This window comes from Microcaecilia unicolor, chromosome 1, assembly GCF_901765095.1.
Source record: "Microcaecilia unicolor chromosome 1, aMicUni1.1, whole genome shotgun sequence".
Lineage (NCBI taxonomy): Eukaryota > Metazoa > Chordata > Amphibia > Gymnophiona > Siphonopidae > Microcaecilia > Microcaecilia unicolor.
Genome location: NC_044031.1, coordinates 182,168,152 through 182,190,586, shown reverse-complemented (window position 1 = coordinate 182,190,586; position 22,435 = coordinate 182,168,152). Strand labels below are relative to the sequence as shown.

The 22,435-nt window shown below is 47.1% G+C and overlaps 1 protein-coding gene across 7 annotated transcripts in view; it reads left to right on the top strand.

Moving 5' to 3' along the window:
- SLC25A17 (solute carrier family 25 member 17) overlaps positions 1–22,435 on the top strand; it is a 111,027-nt gene that overhangs the window by 26,063 nt on the left and 62,529 nt on the right. For all 7 annotated transcript variants that reach the window (XM_030202967.1, XM_030202951.1, XM_030202936.1 and 4 more), the window contains exon 3: positions 18,873–18,939. In XM_030202967.1, the coding sequence (XP_030058827.1) occupies positions 18,873–18,939 (67 nt within the window). The remainder of the gene's footprint in view (positions 1–18,872; positions 18,940–22,435) is intronic.

The following is a 22,435-nucleotide window of genomic DNA, read 5'->3' as shown; positions in this document are numbered from 1 at the left end:
ACCGAGAATTCTTTTCAGGTACCACTGGTGGAGTACATTCAGATTTCTTTTTGCTATCTTTATAGTAATTTTCTATGTTGTACAGGCATGAATTGTAGTTAGCAGGACAATAGCCTTACTGAGCTTAATTTTTATCATTGTGATTGTTGTCCTTATTTGAGTCACCCACTGAAATACTGATGCTGCCATGATAAGTGAAGTTGTTTATGTCTTTGACAGATTGTCAGTTCATGGTTATTCATTGTACAGGCTGCACCACCCGCTTTCATGATCTTGGTCTTTTCGTCACTGATTCTCAGTCCAGTCTCTGGTCAATTCCTGTAGAGAAAAGATAGTTATATTACACTTTAATAACATGTGCCACCAATATCCATATTCTCACTGACCCAGTTTGTTGCATTAGACAACATTTTCAGCATGAACTGATAATTCATATAAGTAAAAGCCCTTGGGTAAGTATAACCTTAAACATTTGCATAGAACTGGAGGGGGGGGGGGGGGGGCGGACATGCAACATCTGGATAATGAGTGTGCTAGCATGGGCCCATTATAGGGGAAATAATGTCACGGATCTAAAGGCAGTCTTAGAAGAGATGGACTTGGATTTAGTGGCACACTTGAATCATGACTGGGATATAACAATACCAGGTTTCAGGAAGGACAGGGTAGGAAGAAAGGTTGAAGGAGAAACACTGCATGTAAAAAAATTCAACTGATGGGCTTAGGGGTTAAGGAGGAGATGTGGGCTCATCTGGAAAGAGGGCATAGAACATCTGTTACACTGTTGTGATACATAAACCTCCATTGCAAGCAAAATAAAGATTTAATAAAAGGCATTCACAAAATTGCTATGAAAGGGGAAATGCTATTAGTTGATTTCAATCTGCCCGATGTTAACTGGGGATATCCTGGCAGTGGTGACATCTAGAACAGTGGTTCTTAAACCTTTCCTGAAGGACCACCAGCAATTTGGGTTTTCAGGGAATCCCTAATGAATATACATTATATGCATCTACTGAGTCTGCCTTGGAAGTCCCTGGCTGAAGACGTCCAGGAAGAACTGTCGGCAGCTTTCTCATTGGAGTCGCAACAGAAAGTGCCCCTTTCCTTTCATCACAGGCATATCAGAGACACAATGCCAGAACCAAATTACAAAAAGCTGGAGACTGACTGGCAACAAGACTTGAAGGTTAGCATATCGACAGAAATAATTAAGACATATATCTTGTCCATCTGAAGGCGCTCGGTCTGGGTGGCACATTGGGAACAACAGTATAAATTTGCTTTCCGTCTTTATATACCACCACGGAGAGCCTTTTACATGGGACTCTCGCCCTGGGGAGAGTGCCTCAAGTGTGGGTCGGGTGGTGCTACACTAGGCCATATGTTCTGGTCCTGCATAGGAATCTACAACTTTTGGAAAGAATTGATACAATATATATCCAAGTTATGGCAGACCAAGTGGAAATGTGAACCGACCTTGTTATTTGGCCAATTAAAACTCAGACATCCGATCCCAAAAGGATACAAAAACTTCATCAGTAAAGCCATTGTGGTTGCCAGGCAGGCCATCTTGAAAGAATGGCTGATGTACAACTACCCCACAGTGACACAGTGGCGAACACAGATGATACACTTGTTGCGTATGGAACGAATTGGAATCAAGGACATGGACTCGAGTGCAGGGGAAGAACTGCAGCGGATATGGTCCCCTTTCTGGAACACTTTATCACCACCAGCCAGGAGCTACTTATTGAACTTATAATGCTTTCAGAAACTTTAGAAATAGGACGGGGGAGGGGGGAAGGAGGAGGGGGAGAGGGAAAGATGGGGCTTAAGGGGGGTAGTTAAGGAAAGGGAGGGAAGAGGGTGTTGTTGGGAAGGGGGGGGAATTGAAATATTGTTGGTACACATTTAACACTATGTCACGGTACAAAGGTGATGTTACATTTTCAAAGTAATTATTATGATTTGTAAAATACGACTTTATGCTGTGTATTACCAATAAAAAGTTATTGAAATATAACATCTATTGAGTAAATTCTTTCTCCTAGTTATATGCTTTATATCACCAAATAATTATTCACTGTTATCTTTACAAAATTCATTTTATTAATCCTCTAAACATATAAAACTTCTCACAATTTAATCATGCACTCCTCTCATTCACACCTAAAATCAAAAAATAATTTTTTGAAAAATAATAATACAATCCCTCTTTCCCTGGAGTTTTTACGCTCTGTCTTGATGACATAAACTTATAGGAGCTTAATAAACTCCCTAATATTTTTCACATTAATTTGTCCATATAAAAGATTGTTATCCACGATTCCTCGTCCTTGTAATATTCTTTACCAACAATTCCCATGCTATATATTCATACGATTTCTCATTACAAACTCCAGCTGTTGAGAGTGTATTATCTCACTGTTTGTTATATTGTCATCCATGGGCTTCGTAAAGCTCCTTCACATGTGTTGAGACATTCATCGTAATTTCACTTAACTGCACCAACTTCAATATTCTTGTTTATCAATTTCTATATTACTATGGTAACATCAAGTCTAGATTACTGTAATGCACTCTGCACCAGTTCCAATTGATTCAGAATGCTGCAGCAAGACTAATAGAAGGTTGTTAGCAACATGACCACATCGTACCATTTTTGCAAAAACTTCACTTGCTACCATTACAGTACAGCAATGCGCCGGGGAGGTGGAGGTAATGTGCGGGGGGGGGGGGGGGGGGGGGTGCACAGCAGCGATCCGCCCCGGGTGGTAGCCAATCTAGGAACACCACTGGGGTGGAGAACATTTAAGAGCTGGTCTGTACAGAATGCCTGAGCCACTTTTAAGCAGAAAAGAAACTTTGCCTGTTTGGGAGTGATAAATACAAATATTAGCCCCTAAGGCATGAAGTTTAATTATTAACTCCCTATGTTGAGTAGTGCTGGGTGTACAGGTGGGCTCTTTTATTTCCCCCATTTTCTTTCTCTGTTTTTTTTAGAGGAATGGGGTTGGAGTGGGTAGGCTTCTGTGTGGCACTCCAATCAGTATACTATGTTCTATTATGTATTATATTAGCATTGTAAGTAGTATACTATGCCATACATTGTATTGTTATTTAAATGTTTTTACTGCTGATATTGTCTGTTGCTCATGTTTCAGTTATTCTTATTGTACACCGCCTTGAGTGAATTCCTTCAAAAAGACGGTAAATAAATCCTAATAATAAATAAATATTATGTAAAGAAGTAGAACAACATACCAAGCACTTCTTGTGTTGAGATTATCATCCCCCAACCCCTCCTTTTTCTGTTTTTATTTGTGTTATTTTAGCTTAGTATGTAAACTGCCCAGACCTGATTGTCCAGAAAGGGCAGTAAAACACATTTTAATAAATATAAAACAAATGAACAGGTAACACCAGTAGTCAATATAATAAACAATAAAACAACAGATAGCATAAACAGCCAGGAGTTCATGGGCGTCCTCCACATTGATGGGACGCCGGTCTGCTCGTTGATTCCTACAGTAAGGGGTCGTCTTTCCCTCTTCTTCGAGAAGTGGACCAAGATTTCTTTGGTTCAGTGGATCCTGGACCTGATCAGAGAAGGCTACCGATTGGAATTCGGTGCCCCGGTGAGAGATGCTTTTATGGAGTCCCGATGCGGCACTGCCGTCAAACAGGCGGCGGTAGAGGAGACTTTGCAAGTCTTGCTGCACCTCGGAGCGGTTGTTGCGGTGCCTCCCGCCGAACGTGGCTGTGGTCGCTACTCTATTTTGTGGCCCCTTGTAAGGCAGGTCTTTCAGACCGGTCCTTGACTTACGAAGAGTCAACAAGGCCTTAAGAGTGCAAATCTTTCGCATGGAAACCCTGTGCTCTGTCATTTTGGCAGTACAGCCAGGAGAGTTTCTCACGTCTCTGGACCTCAAGGAAGCGTATTTGCCAATGCCTATTTGGCCTCAGCATCAGCGGTTTCTTCGGTTTGCGGTTTGGGGCCAACATTTCCAGTTTCGGGCCTTGCCTTTCGGCCTAGCCAGAGCTCCCCTTGCCTTTTCCAGGATGATGGTGGTGGTAGCTGCCTTTCTCAGGTGAGAGGGTGTCGGAGTTCACCCGTATCTCGACGACTGGCTCATCAGGGCGGATTCGGCAGACGAGAGTCGTCTCGCCATGACCAGAGTGATAACGGTTCTTAAGACTCTGGGCTGGGTGATCTATTTGCCCAAAAGTCACCTGACCCCTTCTCAGTCTCTCAAGTATTTGGGGGTCTGGTTCGACACGCCCTCGGGGTTCATCTTCCTCCCCGACCACAGGCGATGCAAGCTGCAGAATCAGGTCAGTCTGCTCCTGCGGATGCCTCGCTCTCGAGCTTGGGACTTTCTTCAGCTCCTGGGGTCGTTGATGGCCACCATGAAGGTGCTGGGTGAGAGCTCACTTGAGGCCGCTGCAGATTGCTCTGCTACAGCATGGTCTCCAATTTCCCAGGAATACCAATGTAGACTAACATAGCTCCCTGCGAACTGGCACAGTATGGATTGGTGGCTCTCCGACTGGAGGCTGCGACTGGGAAGGCCGCTCGCGCTTCCTTCTTGGTGCCTGGTGATAACGGATGCCAGCCTTTCGGGCTGGGGAGCTCATATTCAGGGAAGCTATGCTCAGGGTCAGTGGACATCCGTGGAAGCGGGGTGGGAACTGAGAGTGATATTCCAGCCACTTCTAGCCCTCCACAAGACTCTGGAGGGGCTTCCTGTTCGAGTTCTGTCAGATAACTAGACAGCAGTGGCCTACATCAATCGTCAGGGCTGCACTCTATGCAGGGCCCTGCCCGCGGAGGCCGCTCAGATTTTCCAATGGGCGAGCTCCTTTTGCTTCTGCTCTCTGCAGCTCTCATAGCAGGTCTGAGCAACCTGCAAGCCGATTTCCTCAGCAGGCATCAAATCGACCCGGCGGAATGGGAACTGGCAGAAGAAGTTTTTCTTCAGATTTGTGCCAAATGGGGGACTCCCGATGGGAGCTAATGGCGTCAAGTGCAAACGCCAAAGTCCCTTGCTTTTTCAGCAGAAGGAGAGTTACTTGCTCGGTGGGGTTGGATGCACTGGCTCAGCCCTGGCCCTCGGGCCTCCAGGATGTGTTCCTGCCATGGCCCTTGATCAGGCGAGTCCTCCTGCAGATTCGGCTACACCGAGGATTGGTGATTCGCATCACTCCGGATTGGCCAAGGCGTATGTGGTTCGCGGATTTCCGTTGGATGCTGGTGGAGGTTCCACTTTCTTTGTCTCTGGTGCCGAACCTGTTGGTTCAGAGTCCAGTCACTATGGAGGATCCCTTCCGATTTGGTCTTACTTTCTGGCTCTTGAGAGAGCGCAATTGAGAGTCAAGGGCTACTCTAACAAGGTCATCTCCATTCTCTCGCAGGCCCGCAAGCGGTCTACCTCCGCAGCTTACGCTCAGATCTGGCGCAAGTTTGAGGCGTGGTGTATTTCAAAAGCGGTCATGTCACGTCTGTGGCCGTGCCCCCTCTCAGACTCACCTTATTTCCTGTGGTCAGCTTCTGAGCTGGCTTCTGTCTGTTTTTTGTGAGTTCTGTCTCTGTCTCTGTGTGCTGGCTGCATTAGATTGTCTGTGTGTTGTCACCTGTTCCAGATTTCAGCCCAGTCCAGTCTGGATCTTCCAGGCTGCCAGACCTGCTTGTTTTGTTTGTAACTGCACAGCACCCTTAGTGCATTTTCCATCTCACAGATAGGCTGCAGAGAATACCTTCTCCTGCTTTAGACTTAGCCTGGCCTCAGAATGACATCCTATAGTATATCTCCTATCAAACTGAGCTCTCTTTTTCATCAAGCACTGCCATTTCCTCCCCTCACCCTCCCCACTGACAGTTTGAACTTCGTGGGTGTGGCTTGGATCTCTTTCAGGGAGAGAAAACTAACAACTTATAGCAGCAGCTTCAGAGAGCATTTTCCATCTCACAGATAGGCTGCAGAGAATACCTTCTCCTGCTTTAGACTTAGCCTGGCCTCAGAATGACATCCTATAGTATATCTCCTATCAAACTGAGCTCTCTTTTTCATCAAGCACTGCCATTTCCTCCCCTCACCCTCCCCACTGACAGTTTGAACTTCGTGGGTGTGGCTTGGATCTCTTTCAGGGAGAGAAAACTAACAACTTATAGCAGCAGCTTCAGAGAGCATTTTCCATCTCACAGATAGGCTGCAGAGAATACCTTCTCCTGCTTTAGACTTAGCCTGGCCTCAGAATGACATCCTATAGTATATCTCCTATCAAACTGAGCTCTCTTTTTCATCAAGCACTGCCATTTCCTCCCCTCACCCTCCCCACTGACAGTTTGAACTTCGTGGGTGTGGCTTGGATCTCTTTCAGGGAGAGAAAACTAACAACTTATAGCAGCAGCTTCAGAGAGCATTTTCCATCTCACAGATAGGCTGCAGAGAATACCTTCTCCTGCTTTAGACTTAATCCCACCCACCCCTAGAGTGACATGTCTTATATAACCTCCCTATCAACCCACTCATTACTTTACCTCACCCATTTCTATTCTTCTATCACCTTCTCCCACTACTCCAACCAGAGTTACACCTAATCACACTGACCACCCTTCAACATCTTCTGTCCTTCTGTGACTGTTCTCTTGTGCTTGACTGCTTAAATATTTTAAATTTAAATGCTTTACTTTTTGTCTATTAGATTGTAAGCTCTTTGAGCAGGGACTGTCTTTCTTCTGTGTTTGTACAGCGCTGCGTACACTTTGTAGCGCTCTAGAAATGTTAAATAGTAGTAGTAGTAGTAGTAGTTGCCTGGTGATTGCAGCAGCTTGAGCTTCAGCTGCTGCTGGGCTTATTAGCCATTTTGAAACTCTCTGCTTTGCCTTTGCATTGCGTCTATGGCCCTGGTATGTTGGTGCTTTTGCACTTCAGCCTGAGTTTGTTTCCTTGCTCTAGTTCTTGCCTGAAGTCTTGCCTGTTCTAGTTAGTCTATGTTTAGTTTAGGGTATTGCTTGTTTACTGTATTGCTTATTTCCCAGTCTTGTGTCTTGTTTGTATGTCTTTGTCTAGTACTGGGTTTATCTGTGTTTGTTCCCTGCTTCAGTGGCTGCTTGCAGCTTTCAGTTCAGACTCCTGTCTAGCTGTGTTTGTTCCCTGTTTCAGTGGCTGCTCGCAGCTTTCAGTCCTGTCCTTTAGCCTATCCTTTCCCTGCCTTGCTGTCCCTGTGCTGCCTAGCTGTTATCCAGTCCTGCCCTGTCCAGTAAGTCCTGCAGGCCACCTGAAGCCTGGAGCTCAACTCTTGGTGAAAAGTGGCCAGGTGCAGGTGAAGCCTAACTGTTTGTCAGAGATCTGCCCTGTCTCTAGCATGGGGTGGTTTTGCCTGCCACTGCCGTTCCTTGGCAGTGGCCCAAGGGCTCACAAACCCAGTTTCCAGCTTTGAAAACGTGACAGGTCATGCCCACGCTGGCTACAGTCTCGTCAGTCCTGGACTTTTTGCAGGACAGCTTACAAAAAGGCCTGGCTTACAATTCCCTGCGGGTTCATGTGGCAGCGTTGGCATGCCTCCAAGGGAAAGTCTCTGACTTGTCCCTTGCTGCTCATTCGGACTTTGTCCGATTTCTCAGAGGGGCGCTTTGGCTCCGTCCTCCTGTGCGGTCGTCGTGTCCGGCCTGGAACCTGGGGCTGGTGTTTAACACTCTTCAGTGTTTGCCTTTCAAGCCGCTTCTGTGAGCTTCTGAGAAGGATGTGACTTTCAAGAAAGTCTTTTTGTGGCCATGACATCGGCTAGACGCGCATCTGAGCTTCAGGAGCTTTCCTGTCGGGCTCCTTTTCTACAGTGCTCGAAGTCCGGGATAATGGTACGTGCAGTGCCTGCCTTCCTGCCTAAGGTGGTTCCAGCGTTTCACCTGAACCAGCCCATTTTTCTACCTTCCTTTTCTAGGGAGGACTTCCGGACCCTTTGGGCAATTGTGTCTTTTGGATGTCCACAGGGCTCCTTGGCTGTATTTACAGATTTCAAATGACTTCAGGACTTCTGATCACCTTTTTGTATTGTTGACAGGTCCTCGATGCGGGTGTTCGGTGTCCTAGGCCACTATAGCCCGTTGGCTCAGGGAAGTCATTCTTTCTGCATATCTGATTTCAGGTCGGTCTCCGCCTGAAGCGTTTAAAGCGCATTCCTCGAGAGCGATTTCCTCCTCATGGGCTGTAACGGGTGTCCTTTCTCTTCAAGAGATCTGTCGTGCGGCTGCTTGGGCTTCTCAGCTCTCGTTTGTACGGCATTACAGACTGGATGTGGCAGCGAAGCAGGACGCGCATTTTGGAGTGCAGGTGCTTGCTCGCAGAGTTGCCTGTTCCCACCCTGGATTCATCTGCTGTTGATGACAAGGAAGGGAAAATTAGGTTCTTACCTTGGTAATTTTCTTTCCTTTAGTCACAGCAGATGAATCCATGATCCCTCCCTGTCTGACTTTGTTTTTGTTGTTCAGATTCTTCTTGCAGATATTGTATCGCATCGGGAGGAGTTGAAGATCAGTGCTCAGAATTTCTACATGCTGTTGCAGGAGGTTGAGAACGTCCCTCCTTTGTTGGTTTGGCTCCGGTTCTGGGGTGTTTGTTCACTGTGAGGAAAGTTTACGTTATTTTACCTTTCTTTCTCACTCTGCTTTGGAAGTTTCATATACTGAAGGCAGAAGGGGCTAGCTGTCCAAGGTCACGGTGGTTTTTCAGTGTTCTCTATCTCCACCTGCTGGTCGGCGGATATAACCCATCAGTTAATGGATTCATCTGCTGTGACTAAAGGAAAGAAAATTACCAAGATAAGAACCTAATTTTTTCTTGTTTGCTTTGTATATGTTAGGAACCTTAAAAATTAAGGACACTTATCTCAGTTTTGATATGCTGCACTTTGGTTTCCTCAACAGAGCGCCTCCGTTTCACAACTGCTTCCTCAGGAGACAAACCACCAGCCGTTCGCATTTTGTTTCCTTCCCAGAATAAAACAAATATATAAAATCTAGAGCTACATATGCATTTTCTTCAGAATTTACTGCAGCATTTATTTCTACCTGGTAATATTCCTTCAGGTCTGTTTCAGCTTCTTAGACAACTGTTAAGATGGCCAGATCCAAAGGTCTCTATTCTATACTCATCCTTCTCGATCTATCTGCTGCTTTTGACACTATTGATCACAGCCTACTTCTTGATACGCTGTCCTCGCTTGGATTTCAGGGCTCTGTTCTTTCCTGGTTTTCTTCTTATCTCTCCCAGCATACCTTTAGCGTATACTCTAGTGGATCCTCCTCTACTTCTATCCCACTGTTAGTTAGTGTACCTCAGAGATCTGTCCTGGAACCTCTTCTTTTTTCCATCTGTACTTCTTCCCTTGGTACTCTGATCTCATCCCATGGTTTTCAGTATCATCTTTACGCTGATGACTCCCAGATCTACCTCTCCACACCAGAAATCTCAGGAGGAATCCAGGCCAAAGTATCAGCCTGCCTGTCTGACATTGCTGCCTGGATGTCTCAGCGCCATCTGAAACTAAACATGACCAAGACTAAGCTTCTCATCTTTCCCCCTAATCCAACCTCTCCTCCTCCCCCATTCTCTATTTCTGTGGATAACCCTCATCCTTCCTGTCTCATCAGCTCGTAACCTTGGGATCATCTTCGACTCCTCCATCTCCTTCTCTGTACATATTGAGCAGACTGCTAAAACCTGTCGTTTCTTTCTCTATAATATCAGCAAAATTCGCCCTTTCCTTTCTGAGCATACTACCAGAACCCTCATCCACACTGTTATCACCTCTCGCTTAGACTATTGCAACTTGCTTCTTACAGGTCTCCCACTTAGCCATCTCTCTCCTCTTCAATCTGTTCAAAATTCTGCTGCACGACTAATATTCCGCCAGTGTCGTTATGCTCCTATTAGCACTCTCCTCAAGTCACTTCACTGGCTTCCTATCCGTTTCCGCATACAGTTCAAACTCCTCTTATTGACCTATAAGTGCATTCACTCTGCAGCTCCTCAGTACCTCTCCACTCTCATCTCTCCCTACATTCCTCCCCTGGAACTCAGTTCACTGGGTAAATCTCTCTTATCTGCACCCTTCTCCTCCACTGCTAACTCCAGACTCCGTTCCTTTTATCTTGCTGCAACATATGCCTGGAATAGACTTCCTGAGCCGGTACGTCAAGCTCCATCTCCGTCCGTCTTCAAATGTAAGGTAAAAGCCCACCTTTTTGATGCTGCTTTTAACTCCTAACCCTTATTCACTTTGTTCAGAACCCTTATTTTATCATCCTCACTACAGACAGACAGAACAAACAAGAGAAAAGGGAATACCCTTTTCTCTTGTTTGTTCTGTCTGTCTGTCCTAATTAGATTGTAAGCTCTGTCAAGCAGGGACTGTCTCTTCATGTTCAAGTGTACAGCGCTACGTACATCTAGTAGCGCTTAGAAATGATTAGTAGTAGTAGTAGACTTTTAAAAAAATTAGACGCCATTAAATTTTAGCCAATTTCCAACCAGCTTACTCATTTTAGAGAGGCAAACAATAGCCTTCTGCGTGTTTATTTACATAATTGATTACCTCGTTTACAAAAATGCCTTCCATATCTAAATTTTATTATTGAGTCCTTTTAGGTTAATCGATTGCAATTTATATATCTATTTTTGTTCTAATTGTAACAATTTGCGGCCCCTGTCTCCACCTCGGATCGTGCTTACAACTTGATCAATGACTACACATTTATAGTCCAAAAAAGTATGTTGTTTTTCTATATTGTGCAGAACTACTGAGGCTTCTTTTTTTTGATGTGAGAAATTGTGTTTATGTTCACTTAACCGCTGTCTCAATGCCCTAGTGGTCTTCCCCACATAAATCTTCAAGCAGGGGCAAATCAGAATATACATTACGTGATTGCTGTTGCAATCCATGTGTCCTTTGATGGTATAACTTTTATTGTCAATTGAGTTCGTAAAATCTTTTCTCCGAGGACAAGCAGGCTGCTTGTTCTCACTGATGGGTGACGTCCACGGCAGCCCCCTCCAATTGGAAACTTCACTAGCAAAGGCCTTTGCTAGTCCTCACGCGCCCATGCGCACCGCACATGCGTGGCCGTCTTCCCGGCCGAACCGGCTCGTGTTCGTCAGTCTTCTTTTGTCCGCACTTGGGACGGTCGTGTTTTGCCGCCGTTTCATGCCCCTCAAGTTGACCCTCGCGCGTCTTCGCGATTTTCGTAAAAAAAAAAAAAGAGACCTTTCGGTCTTTGTCCCTTCCCGTGTGTCCAGTTTGTTTCCCCGGCGTAAGTTTCCTTTCGCTTTCGGGGTAGGCCTGTTTCATGGCCTCGGTACGGGTTTTTTCTCTCTCCCTTATTTTTGGTGCCCTTCGTCGCCATCACGAATTTTGATTTCGCCGGTGTGATTTTTCCGCCCATGTCATCGAAGTCTCCCAGCGGCTTCAAGAAGTGCACCCAGTGCGCCCGGGTAATCTCGCTCACTGATAGGCACGCTTCGTGTCTTCAGTGTCTGGGGGCTGGGCACCGCCCGCAGGCCTGTAGTCTTTGTGCTCTTTTACAGAAGAGGACTCAGGTAGCAAGATTGGCCCAGTGGAACGTGTTGTTCTCGGGCTCTTCGTCGACAACAGCACCGGAGGCATTGAGTGCATCGAAGTCGACAGCATCGAAGTCTTCGACCTCTGCATCGACGGCATCGAGGTTTTGACCCTCTGCATCGTCGGTACCGAGACATCGGAAGGCTGCGTCGGTGGTACCGGGACCTCCGCTGTTGCTGATGTCGTCGGACGGTGGTGCTTCGACTGGAGTGCAGGTGAGGGCTGTCCATTCCCCTGCTGGTGGCGGTGAGCCTTTGGGTGGGTCTCCTCCTGCCCTGAGGGCTCCTGCGGTACAGCCCCCCCGAGACCGACCTTCTTCGGCCTCGGCCCCGAGGAAGCGACGGCTAGATTCTACGTCCTCCTCGTCGGTACTGGGAAGCTCCGGTGACATGCTTCGTTTGAAGAAATCAAAGAAGCATCGACACCGGTCTCCTTCCCTTATCGGTACCGAGAGCTCTGGGTCGCCGAGGGAGTCGGCACCCAGTAGGCATCGGCACCGGGAGGATCGCTCACCCTCTGTTCAGGAGGTGTCGATGCGCTCCACCTTGGACAGCCCGGAACCGCCTCCACGCCCAGAACAGACTCTGACCTCGACGCCTGCATCGGCTTCCATGTCTTTCTCCACAGCCGCTCTGCACGAGAGTCTCCGGGCCGTTCTCCCAGAGATCCTGGGAGACCTGTTGCGCCCTTCCCCTCTGGTACCGGGGGTGCCTGCTCCACCGGTACCGTCGAGTGAGGCGCCGGCTGGCCCTTTGCCCGGGGTGAGGTCTCCGACATCGGTACCGCTTGCAGTACCGGTTGCCGCCGCCTCCCAGGAAGACTCCCCGACGACGTCGGTGGAGGGAGCTTCGCCGGTGCTGGCGAGGGAGTCTACCTCTCGACGCTCCCACCGTGGCCGTGTTTCCACGGAGTCGAGTCGGGCACGGCTTCAGACACAGGTTCATGAACTTGTGTCTGATACCGATGGTGAGGCCTCGTGGGAGGAGGAGGAGGACATCAGATATTTCTCTGACGAGGAGTCTGATGGCCTTCCTTCTGATCCCACTCCCTCCCCTGAAAGGCAGCTTTCTCCTCCCGAGAGTCTGTCTTTTGCGGCCTTTGTCCGGGAGATGTCTACGGCCATCCCCTTCCCGGTGGTTGTGGAGGATGAGCCCAGGGCTGAAATGTTTGAGCTCTTGGACTATCCTTCTCCACATAAGGAAGCGTCCACAGTACCCATGCATCATGTCCTAAAAAAGACATTGCTGGCGAACTGGACCAAGCCTTTAACTAACCCCCACATTCCCAAGAAGATCGAGTCCCAGTACCGGATCCATGGGGACCCAGAGCTGATGCGCACTCAGTTGCCTCACGACTCTGGGGTGGTGGATCTGGCCCTAAAGAAGGCTAAGAGTTCTAGGGAGCATGCTTCGGCGCCCCCGGGCAAGGACTCTAGAACCTTAGACTCCTTTGGGAGGAAGGCCTACCATTCTTCAATGCTCGTAGCCAAGATTCAGTCCTACCAGCTCTACACGAGCATTCACATGCGGAACAATGTGCGGCAGTTGGCGGGCTTGGTGGACAAGCTCCCTTCTGAGCAAGCCAAGCCGTTTCAGGAGGTGGTCAGGCAGCTGAAGGTGTGTAGAAAATTCCTGGCCAGAGGGGTATATGATACCTTTGATGTTGCGTCCAGGGCCGCTGCTCAAGGTGTGGTGATGCGCAGACTCTCATGGCTGCGTGCCTCCGACCTGGAGAATAGAATCCAGCAGCGGATTGCGGACTCCCCTTGCCGAGCGGACAACATTTTTGGAGAAAAAGTCGAACAGGTGGTAGAGCAGCTCCACCAGCGGGATAACGCTTTCGACAAATTCTCCCGCCGGCAGCCTTCAGCATCTACCTCTTCAGGTAGACGTTTTTATGGGGGAAGGAGGACTGTTCCCTACTCTTCTGGTAAGCGTAGGTACAATCCTCCTTCTCGACAGCTTGTGGCCCAGGCTAAGCCCCAGCGCGCTCGCTCTCGTCAGCAGCGTGCGCCTCAGCAAGGCCCCACAGCTCCCCAGTAAAAGCAGGGGGCGAGCTTTTGACTGGCTCCAGAAGAGCATAGCCGATGTCAAAGTGTCTGTGCCGGGCGATCTGCCGGTCGGGGGGAGGTTGAAAGTTTTTCACCAAAGGTGGCCTCTCATAACCTCCGACCAGTGGGTCCTCCAAATAGTCCGGCAAGGATACACCTTCAATTTGGCCTCGAAACCTCCAAATTGCCCACCGGGAGCTCAATCCTTCAGCTTCCAGCACAAGCAGGTACTTGCAGAGGAACTCTCCGCTCTTCTCAGCGCCAATGCGGTCGAGCCCGTGCCATCCGGGCAAGAAGGGCTGGGATTCTATTCCAGGTACTTCCTTGTGGAAAAGAAAACAGGGGGGATGCGTCCCATCCTAGACCTAAGGGCCCTGAACAAATATCTGGTCAAGGAAAAGTTCCGGATGCTTTCCCTGGGCACCCTCCTCCCATGATTCAGCAAAACGATTGGCTATGCTCTCTGGATTTAAAGGATGCTTATACACACATCCCGTTACTGCCAGCCCACAGACAGTATCTTCCATTTCGTCTGGGATCACGTCACGTCCAGTACTGTGTGCTACCCTTTGGGCTCGCCTCTGCGCCCAGAGTATTCACGAAGTGCCTAGCTGTGGTAGCAGCAGCGCTTCGCAGGCTCGGAGTGCACGTGTTCCCTTATCTCGACGATTGGCTGGTGAAGAACACATCCGAGGCAGGAGCTCTACAGTCCATGCAGATGACTATTCGCCTCCTGGAGCTACTGGGGTTTGTGATAAATTATCCAAAGTCCCACCTTCTCCCAGTACAGAGACTCGAATTCATAGGAGCTCTGCTGGATTCTCGGACGGCTCGGGCCTATCTCCCGGAGACGAGGGCCAACAATCTGCTGTCCCTCGTCTCCCGGGTACGAGCCTCCCAGCAGATCACAGCTCGGCAGATGTTGAGATTGCTTGGCCACATGGCCTCCACAGTCCATGTGACTCCCATGGCACGCCTTCACATGCGATTTGCTCAATGGACCCTAGCTTCCCAGTGGTTTCAGGCTGCTGGGGATCTAGAGGACGTGATCCACCTGTCCACGAGTTTTCTCAAATCCCTGTATTGGTGGACGATTTGGACCAATTTGACTTTGGGACGCCCCTTCCAAATTCCTCAGCCACAAAAGGTGCTGACTACGGATGTGTCTCTCCTCGGGTGGGGAGCTCATGTCGATGGACTTCACACCCAAGGAAGCTCGTCCCTCCAGGAACGCGATCTGCAGATCAATCTCCTGGAGTTACGAGCGATCTGGAACGCTCTGAAGGCTTTCAGAGATCGGCTGTCCCATCAAATTATCCAAATTCAGACAGACAACCAGGTTGCCATGTATTACATCAACAAGCAGGGGGGCACCGGATCTCGCCCCCTGTGTCAGGAAGCCGTCAGCATGTGGCTCTGGGCTCGCCGTTACGGCATGTGGCTCCAAGCCACATATCTGGCAGGCGTAAACAACTGTCTGGCCGACAGGTTGAGCAGGATTATGCAACCTCACGAGTGGTCGCTCAACTCCAGAGTGGTGCGCCAGATCTTCCAGGTGTGGGGCACCCCCTTGGCCAACCACAAGGTCCCTCAGTTCTGTTCCAGACTTCAGGCCCACGGTCGACTGGCATCGGATGCCTTCCTCCTGGACTGGGGGGAAGGTCTGCTGTATGCTTATCCTCCCATACCTCTGGTGGGGAAGACTTTGTTGAAACTCAAGCAAGACCGGGGCACCATGATTCTGATTGCTCCCTTTTGGCTGCGTCAGATCTGGTTCTCTCTTCTTCTGGAGTTGTCCTCCGAAGAACCCTGGAGATTGGAGTGTTTTCCGACCCTCATTACACAGGACGAAGGGGCACTTCTGCATCCCAGCCTCCGGTCTCTGGCTCTCACGGCCTGGATGTTGAGAGCGTAGACTTTGCCTCTTTGGGTCTGTCGGAGGGTGTCTCCCGTGTCTTGCTTGCTTCCAGGAAAGATTCCACTAAGAGGAGTTACTTCTTTTTATGGAGGAGGTTTGCCGTCTGGTGTGACAGCAAGGCCTTAGATCCTCGCTCCTGTCTTACACAGACCCTGCTTGAATACCTTCTGCACTTGTCTGAGTCTGGTCTCAAGACCAACTCTGTAAGGGTTCACCTTAGCGCAATCAGTGCATACCATTTCCGTGTGGAAGGTAAGCCGATCTCAGGACAGCCTTTAGTTGTTCGCTTCATGAGAGGTTTGCTTTTGTCAAAGCCCCCCGTCAAACCTCCTACAGTGTCATGGGATCTTAATGTCGTTCTCACCCAGCTGATGAAACCTCCTTTTGAGCCACAGAACTCATGCTATCTGAAGTACTTGACCTGGAAGGTCATTTTCTTGGTGGCAGTTACTTCAGCTCGTAGAGTCAGTGAGCTTCAGGCCCTGGTAGCCCAGGCCCCTTACACCAAATTTCATCATAACAGAGTAGTCCTCCGCACTCACCCTAAGTTCTTGCCGAAGGTAGTGTCGGAGTTCCATCTGAACCAGTCAATTGTCTTGCCAACATTTTTTCCCCGTCCTCATTCCTGCCCTGCTGTATGTCAGCTGCATACATTGGACTGCAAAAGAGCATTGGCCTTCTATCTGGAGCGGACACAGCCCAACAGACAGTCCGCCCTATTGTTTGTTTCTTTTGATCCCAACAGGAGGGGAGTGGCTGTGGGGAAACGCACCATATCCAGTTGGCTAGCAGATTGCATTTCCTTCACTTACGCCCAGGCTGGGCTGGCTCTTGAGGGTCATGTCACGGCTCACAATGTCAGAGCCATGGCTGCGTCAGTGGCCCACTTGAAGTCAGCCACTATTGAAGAGATCTGCAAAGCTGCGACGTGGTCATCTGTCCACACATTCACATCTCATTACTGCCTGCAGCAGGATACCCGAAGCGACAGTTGTTTCGGGCAGTCAGTGCTTCAGAATCTGTTCGGGGTTTAGAATCCAACTCCACCCCCCTAGGCCCATGTTTTATTCTGTTCTGGGCTACACTCTCTGTTAGTTGGATAAGTGTTTAGGTCAATCTCAGTTATGTCCTCACCGTTGCGAGGCCCAATTGACCATGTTTGTTGTTTTGAGTGAGCCTGGGGGCTAGGGATACCCCATCAGTGAGAACAAGCAGCCTGCTTGTCCTCGGAGAAAGCGAATGCTACATACCTGTAGAAGGTATTCTCCGAGGACAGCAAGCTGATTGTTCTCACAAACCCGCCCGTCTCCCCTTTGGAGTTGTGTCTTCCCTTGTCTTTGTCTTGGTACATACGGGACTGACGAACACGAGCTGGTTCGGGCGGGAAGACGGCCGCGCATGCGCGTGCGCATGGGCGCACGAGGACTAGCAAAGGCCTTTGCTAGTGAAGTTTCCGATTGGAGGGGGCTGCCGTGGACGTCACCCATCAGTGAGAACAATCAGCCTGCTGTCCTCGGAGAATACCTTCTACAGGTATGTAGCATTCGCTTTATAGTCAACATGCTGGAGCAAAACGAGCAGGATCCACAGATCTTGCGACCTCTGGTTTCTTCACTTAGGGGCCTTTTTACAAAGTCGCGCTGAAAAATGGCCTGTGGTAGTGTAGATGCATGTTTTGGGCAAGCGCAGAATCATTTTTCAGTGCTCCTGTAAAAAATGCCTTAACATTTTTGCCAAAAATGGACGTGTGGCAAAATGAAAATTGCCGTGCGTTCATTTTGGGTCTGAGACCTTACCGCAGGCATTGACCTAGCAGTAAAGTCTCACGCGGTAACCGGGCAATAATGACCTACGTGCGTCACATGCCACTTGATGCACGTCCAATACGCACATCTGAAAATGAAAAATATATTTTGGATGCACCCTAAAATGAAACTACCGCAAGAGCCACGTGGTAGCCGGGCGGTAACTCCATTTTGGAGTTCATAGACACTTACACAGCATAGTAAAAGGGGCCCCTTAGCATTTTACTAGGACATACACTTTGTAAGATCTCTCTAATGTTCTTTCTCCGAGAGTATGCTATTCTTAATTGATGATCCTTAAAGACTGGATGGGTCTGAATTATTCTCCAGTGTTGTTTAATTATCTTCATTGTTTGTGGTACACCCTGTGTATTTTGCTATACAAGTTTGTATATCTTTAGTATCTTTCATTTTTCTATTAGAATTGAACAAGGGTTCCCTGTGATTGTGCTTCACTCTTGTGTATGCATGTTTCAAAATCCTATCAGGATAACCTCTCATCCTGAGCTTGGAAGTAAGGAGTTGAGATTGATTTTTAAAGCTGTCCTGATGAGTGCAAATTATCCAAAATCTGAGATATTGTGAAAATGGTAAGCTTTGTTAGACCGCTATTGGATGGCTACCCTGATAATGCAATAGTGAATTGCGGTCAGTTTCCTATACACTTCTGTTGTAAATTGGTTGTTGATCTTGCGTTACCATTACATTTAAGAAATTAATTTGCTCCTTTAAATATTGCAAAGTAAATTGTATATTCTTATCACATTGATTTAACCACAAATGGAAGTCTTGGAGATGCTGTTCATTTCCCATCCACAGTACAAATATGCCATCTATATACCTGTACCAAGCATAGATAAATTGTGACCATCGGTTTTTATTGACCCATTTATTCTCAAAGCGTGTCATGTACAGACACTCTATAGATGAAGCGAATGTGGCTCCCATTGCAACCCCTCGTTTTTGCAGGAAAAATTTTTTGTTGAATACAAAAAAGTTCTTAGTTAGAGCTATGTTTGGTATTGTGTTCAGAAATGATGTAGGAACTTGTTGGGGTCTAGGTCTAGAATCCAAACTGTGCTTTAAACCTTGCAAACAGTCTCGTTGAGGCAAAGAAGCATACAAGGCTACTGTGTCAAATGTGGCTATTAAAAAGGGGAAATCATGAGTAGGTATTTCATTTATACGTTTTAGAAATTGTGTGGTGTCCTTAATGTATGATCTACTTTCTTTTACCAATGGTTGTAAAAAAAACAATCTACATATTGAGATAAAGGCTCCAAAATTGAATTGTTGGAAGCCACTGTTGAGTAATTCTCATGACCTCTGGTCCCTAAGTGACTCAGCTCATCTTAGCAGTTAGTTAAATAAGCCACCTCTTTGGTCAAACCAGTCATGTTGACTTTCTGTTCATTGTTTTTAAATGAGGGATCTTTCTGGCTACAGTGGTTTTGAATATTTACTTGTTTGATTCCAGTGGACGAGAAGCGGAAATCCAAATCAACGTTGACTGTTCTGACTGAGATTGTTAGAGAAGAAGGGTTGTAAGTATCAGTTTCATACTTGAATGCATACAGTAAACAGACAACAGTAGAACATTCTGAGCATTCTTGACCCTTCCCATGCATAGTGATCTCCTCATTCCCTTTAGTTTTGGGGGTTTATGTAGTATTAGGGGATAAGGGAACTTGGGAGGTGGATTTGGGGAATAACTTTGAGGGATATGAGTAGTTAGATTAGTTTTGAGGAGTGAATCTAGTTATAGAAAGGTAGTATTGCAAGTGCTGTGTTTCACTGTATCTAAGTTTTTGTGCTGCAGAAGCTGAAACTTGTTTTCATAGAAATGCGTACAGCCAATTTTTTTTGGGACCTTATTTCTCTGGATCCCCTAGTTCTCTCTGTCACATTTTTTAACAGATTTTTCCCCCATGCCAAATTTAATCCCGTTCTGTTAGATTTTGTGAGAGTTATTTTGCCTTCATACACAGAAACATAGAAACATGATGGCAGATAAAGGCCAAATTGCCCATCCAGCTTACCCATCCACAGCATCCACTATCTCATCCTCTCCCTAAGCAATCCCACGTGCCTGTCCCACGCTTTCTTGAATTCAGATATAGTCCTTGTCTCCACTGGTAGGCTATTCTATGCATTCACCCTTTCTCGACCCCTTATGTATAATTCTTTCCAACTTTGAATGGGTTGGAAAGAACAAGCATGAATTAACACTTTGTAATGAAATAGCCTTAAAATAATCTAGAAATGGGAATAACGAGTGAGGTGATTACATTTGCTGATATACAAAGTTATTCAAAGTTATTAAATCACAAGAGGATTGTGAAACATTCAAGAAGACCATGCTCCCATGCGCATCCAATGGCAGATGACATTGAGGGCCTCTTTTACAAAGCCACGCTGCTGATTCTCGTTCCAGCAAATGAGAGGAAGCCCATTCAATTCCTATGAGCTTCTGTTCATTTGCCGCACGGGAATCGCTAGCGTGGCTTTGTAAAAGATGCCCTTAATTTGAGCAAGTGCAAAGTGATGCATGTAGGGAAGGGGAACCCAAACTATAGCTACATGATGCAAGATTTCACATTAGGAATCACTGCCCAGGAAAAGGATTTAGGAGTTGTCATTGAAACCCTCTGCTCAGTGTGCTATGGTGGCTAAGAAAACACATAGAATGTTAGGAATTATTTGACAAGGAATGAAGAACAAAACTGAGATTATTAATAATGCCTTTGTATCTTTCCATGGAGCAACGCTACCTTGACAATTGTATGCAGGTTTTTGGTCACTGCATCTCAAAAAAGATATAGCAGAATTAGAAAAGATGCAGGAAAGGACAATGAAAAATAGAGGGCATAGGATAAATTCCCAATGAGGAAAAGCTACGGATGCTGGGGCCCTTCAGCTTATTGAGGATACAGCTGAGTGGACATATGATAGAGGTCTATAAAATATGGAGTGGAATGGATAGACGCAAATTGCTTATTTACTCTTTCCAAAAATACAATGGTTGGGGGGCATACAATGAGCTTACTAAGTAGTAAAATTAAAATAAATTGGAGAAAATATTTCATCACTCACCTTATAATTTAAACTGTGGAGTTTCATTATCAGAGAATGTGGTAAAAGCAGGGTTTAAAAGTGGTTTGGATGGGAGGACATCCACACATTACGGATCAGTTGCCAATTGTGGGTAACCCAGTTTTCACGGCGGGGCTGGACAACCCAGCCTTTGGTAGCTGGCGAGGGTTGGGTATTACGCGCTTGGAACATTTGCTATCAGAAAACGGGCAGATAATAACATTTGACGATCTTCAGGAAAAGGTGGGGACTACATGGGGCAACAGATTCGCTTATGCACAGATCACGCACTATATGAAATCTCTGGATCAGACAACCCTGAAGGGGAGGATGGGTGAGACAATTCGAGGTTTCCTTGAGGAATTGAGGACTGAGAGGTATTCGGTCTCCGGTCTGTACGGAGCCCTGATTCGGCGTAGACCTAAAAGACAATATGACAGCCTTAAAAACAAATGGGAACGGGACTTGGGATCCTCATTAGCATCTTGGGATGTGGCAGCTACTCTGAAGGGCATTCGTACATTGGTACAGGATGAAAGACTGAGGGAATGTGGATATAGAGTGGTCCTTCGGGGTTACATGTCTAAAGCACAGCTGGCTCATGTGTTGGGGCCGGGCAGTTCAGCATGTTCCAAATGTGGCGGGGGTCCCAGCTCATACTACCACGCACTATGGCAATGCCCCAAGGTGCGGGCGTTTTGGCAAAGAGTAAAGGGGTTTTTGATTAGACTGGGAAATAAGATTCAAGGCACGGAAAGGCAGTTTCTGCTAGATCAACCAAGAGCTTTTGCCCCGTTAAGTGCCCCCGCTATAAAGTTATGTAGGAAGCTGAGTTTGGTAGCTCGAAAGTGCATTATGCAATATTGGATTTTACCGGATGAGCCGGCCTACTGGCATTGGCGAAACCAGGTGCACCTTCTGGCTTCCTGGGAGGCCAGGGACTCAAAACAATCTCCCAAACGTAGAGCACAATTTATCCAGATCTGGATGCCGTACTTGCAAATTCTTAGCCCAAGAGGGCGCAGCTTGCTTCTTAATGCCTGATACATTTAATGGGAAGCGGAGGGGACGTGCAGGTAGTTGTAGCAGGAGACAGAATAGGAGCATTGGATGCTTGCTGGGGGGGGGGGGGGGGAACTGGAATCAAGTTGGGAGGTTTGGATCGATGGAGGCTTGTGTGATAAGGTGGAGGTCAAGGACTTGATGAGAAGTCAAATGGCAGAGCTCCATGGATGTGTTCTGATTTTTTTTTGGGGGGCTAAAGAGGCGATTGGTTCGATAGCGTCTGGGGCGCAAGGCTGGGGGGTTCCTAGCAAAAGGAGATAAGAGTGGGCAAGGTGGCAACTTATTTGGTTAAATTAGCATCCTCCAGCAACACAAGGGAATAGGGGTGGGGGGGAGGGGGGAGGGGGGAGGAGGGCTGAATAAGAATAATAATAACTTCACATTGTTGAAATAACAGGCGGTTTAAGCACTATAAGTTTTAAATGTTTTGTTATACTGCACTTAAGATTGGCTGTATTATAATTAATCAGTTGTCAACAGTTGAACATTTAGTAGAAGGGGGAGGGTTAAATGTAAAAGCTTGATGACTAACAATAAGAATGTATGTCAGTGGTGTCCCTGTTAAACATGCTATAAATATGGTGCAGTAAGTTGTATTGTCCAACTTGTCATCAATAAAAATCGTTGAAACATAAAAGTGGTTTGGACAGTTTCTTAATAGATTATAATGATTATCATACAGCTTGGTTTGATAATAGCAGCTAAAGCGGAGGGCAGCCACACAAAGAGTCATGGATTTCAAACATTCTGACTTTAGTAAAATGGGGGAATTCCTGAAGAAAGAGCTGACAGGATGGGAGGACATAGGAGAAATGGAAAGATAGTGTTCCAGGCTTTAAGAAGCTCTAAAAATGGTTACTGACCTTTACGTAAGGAGAGTAA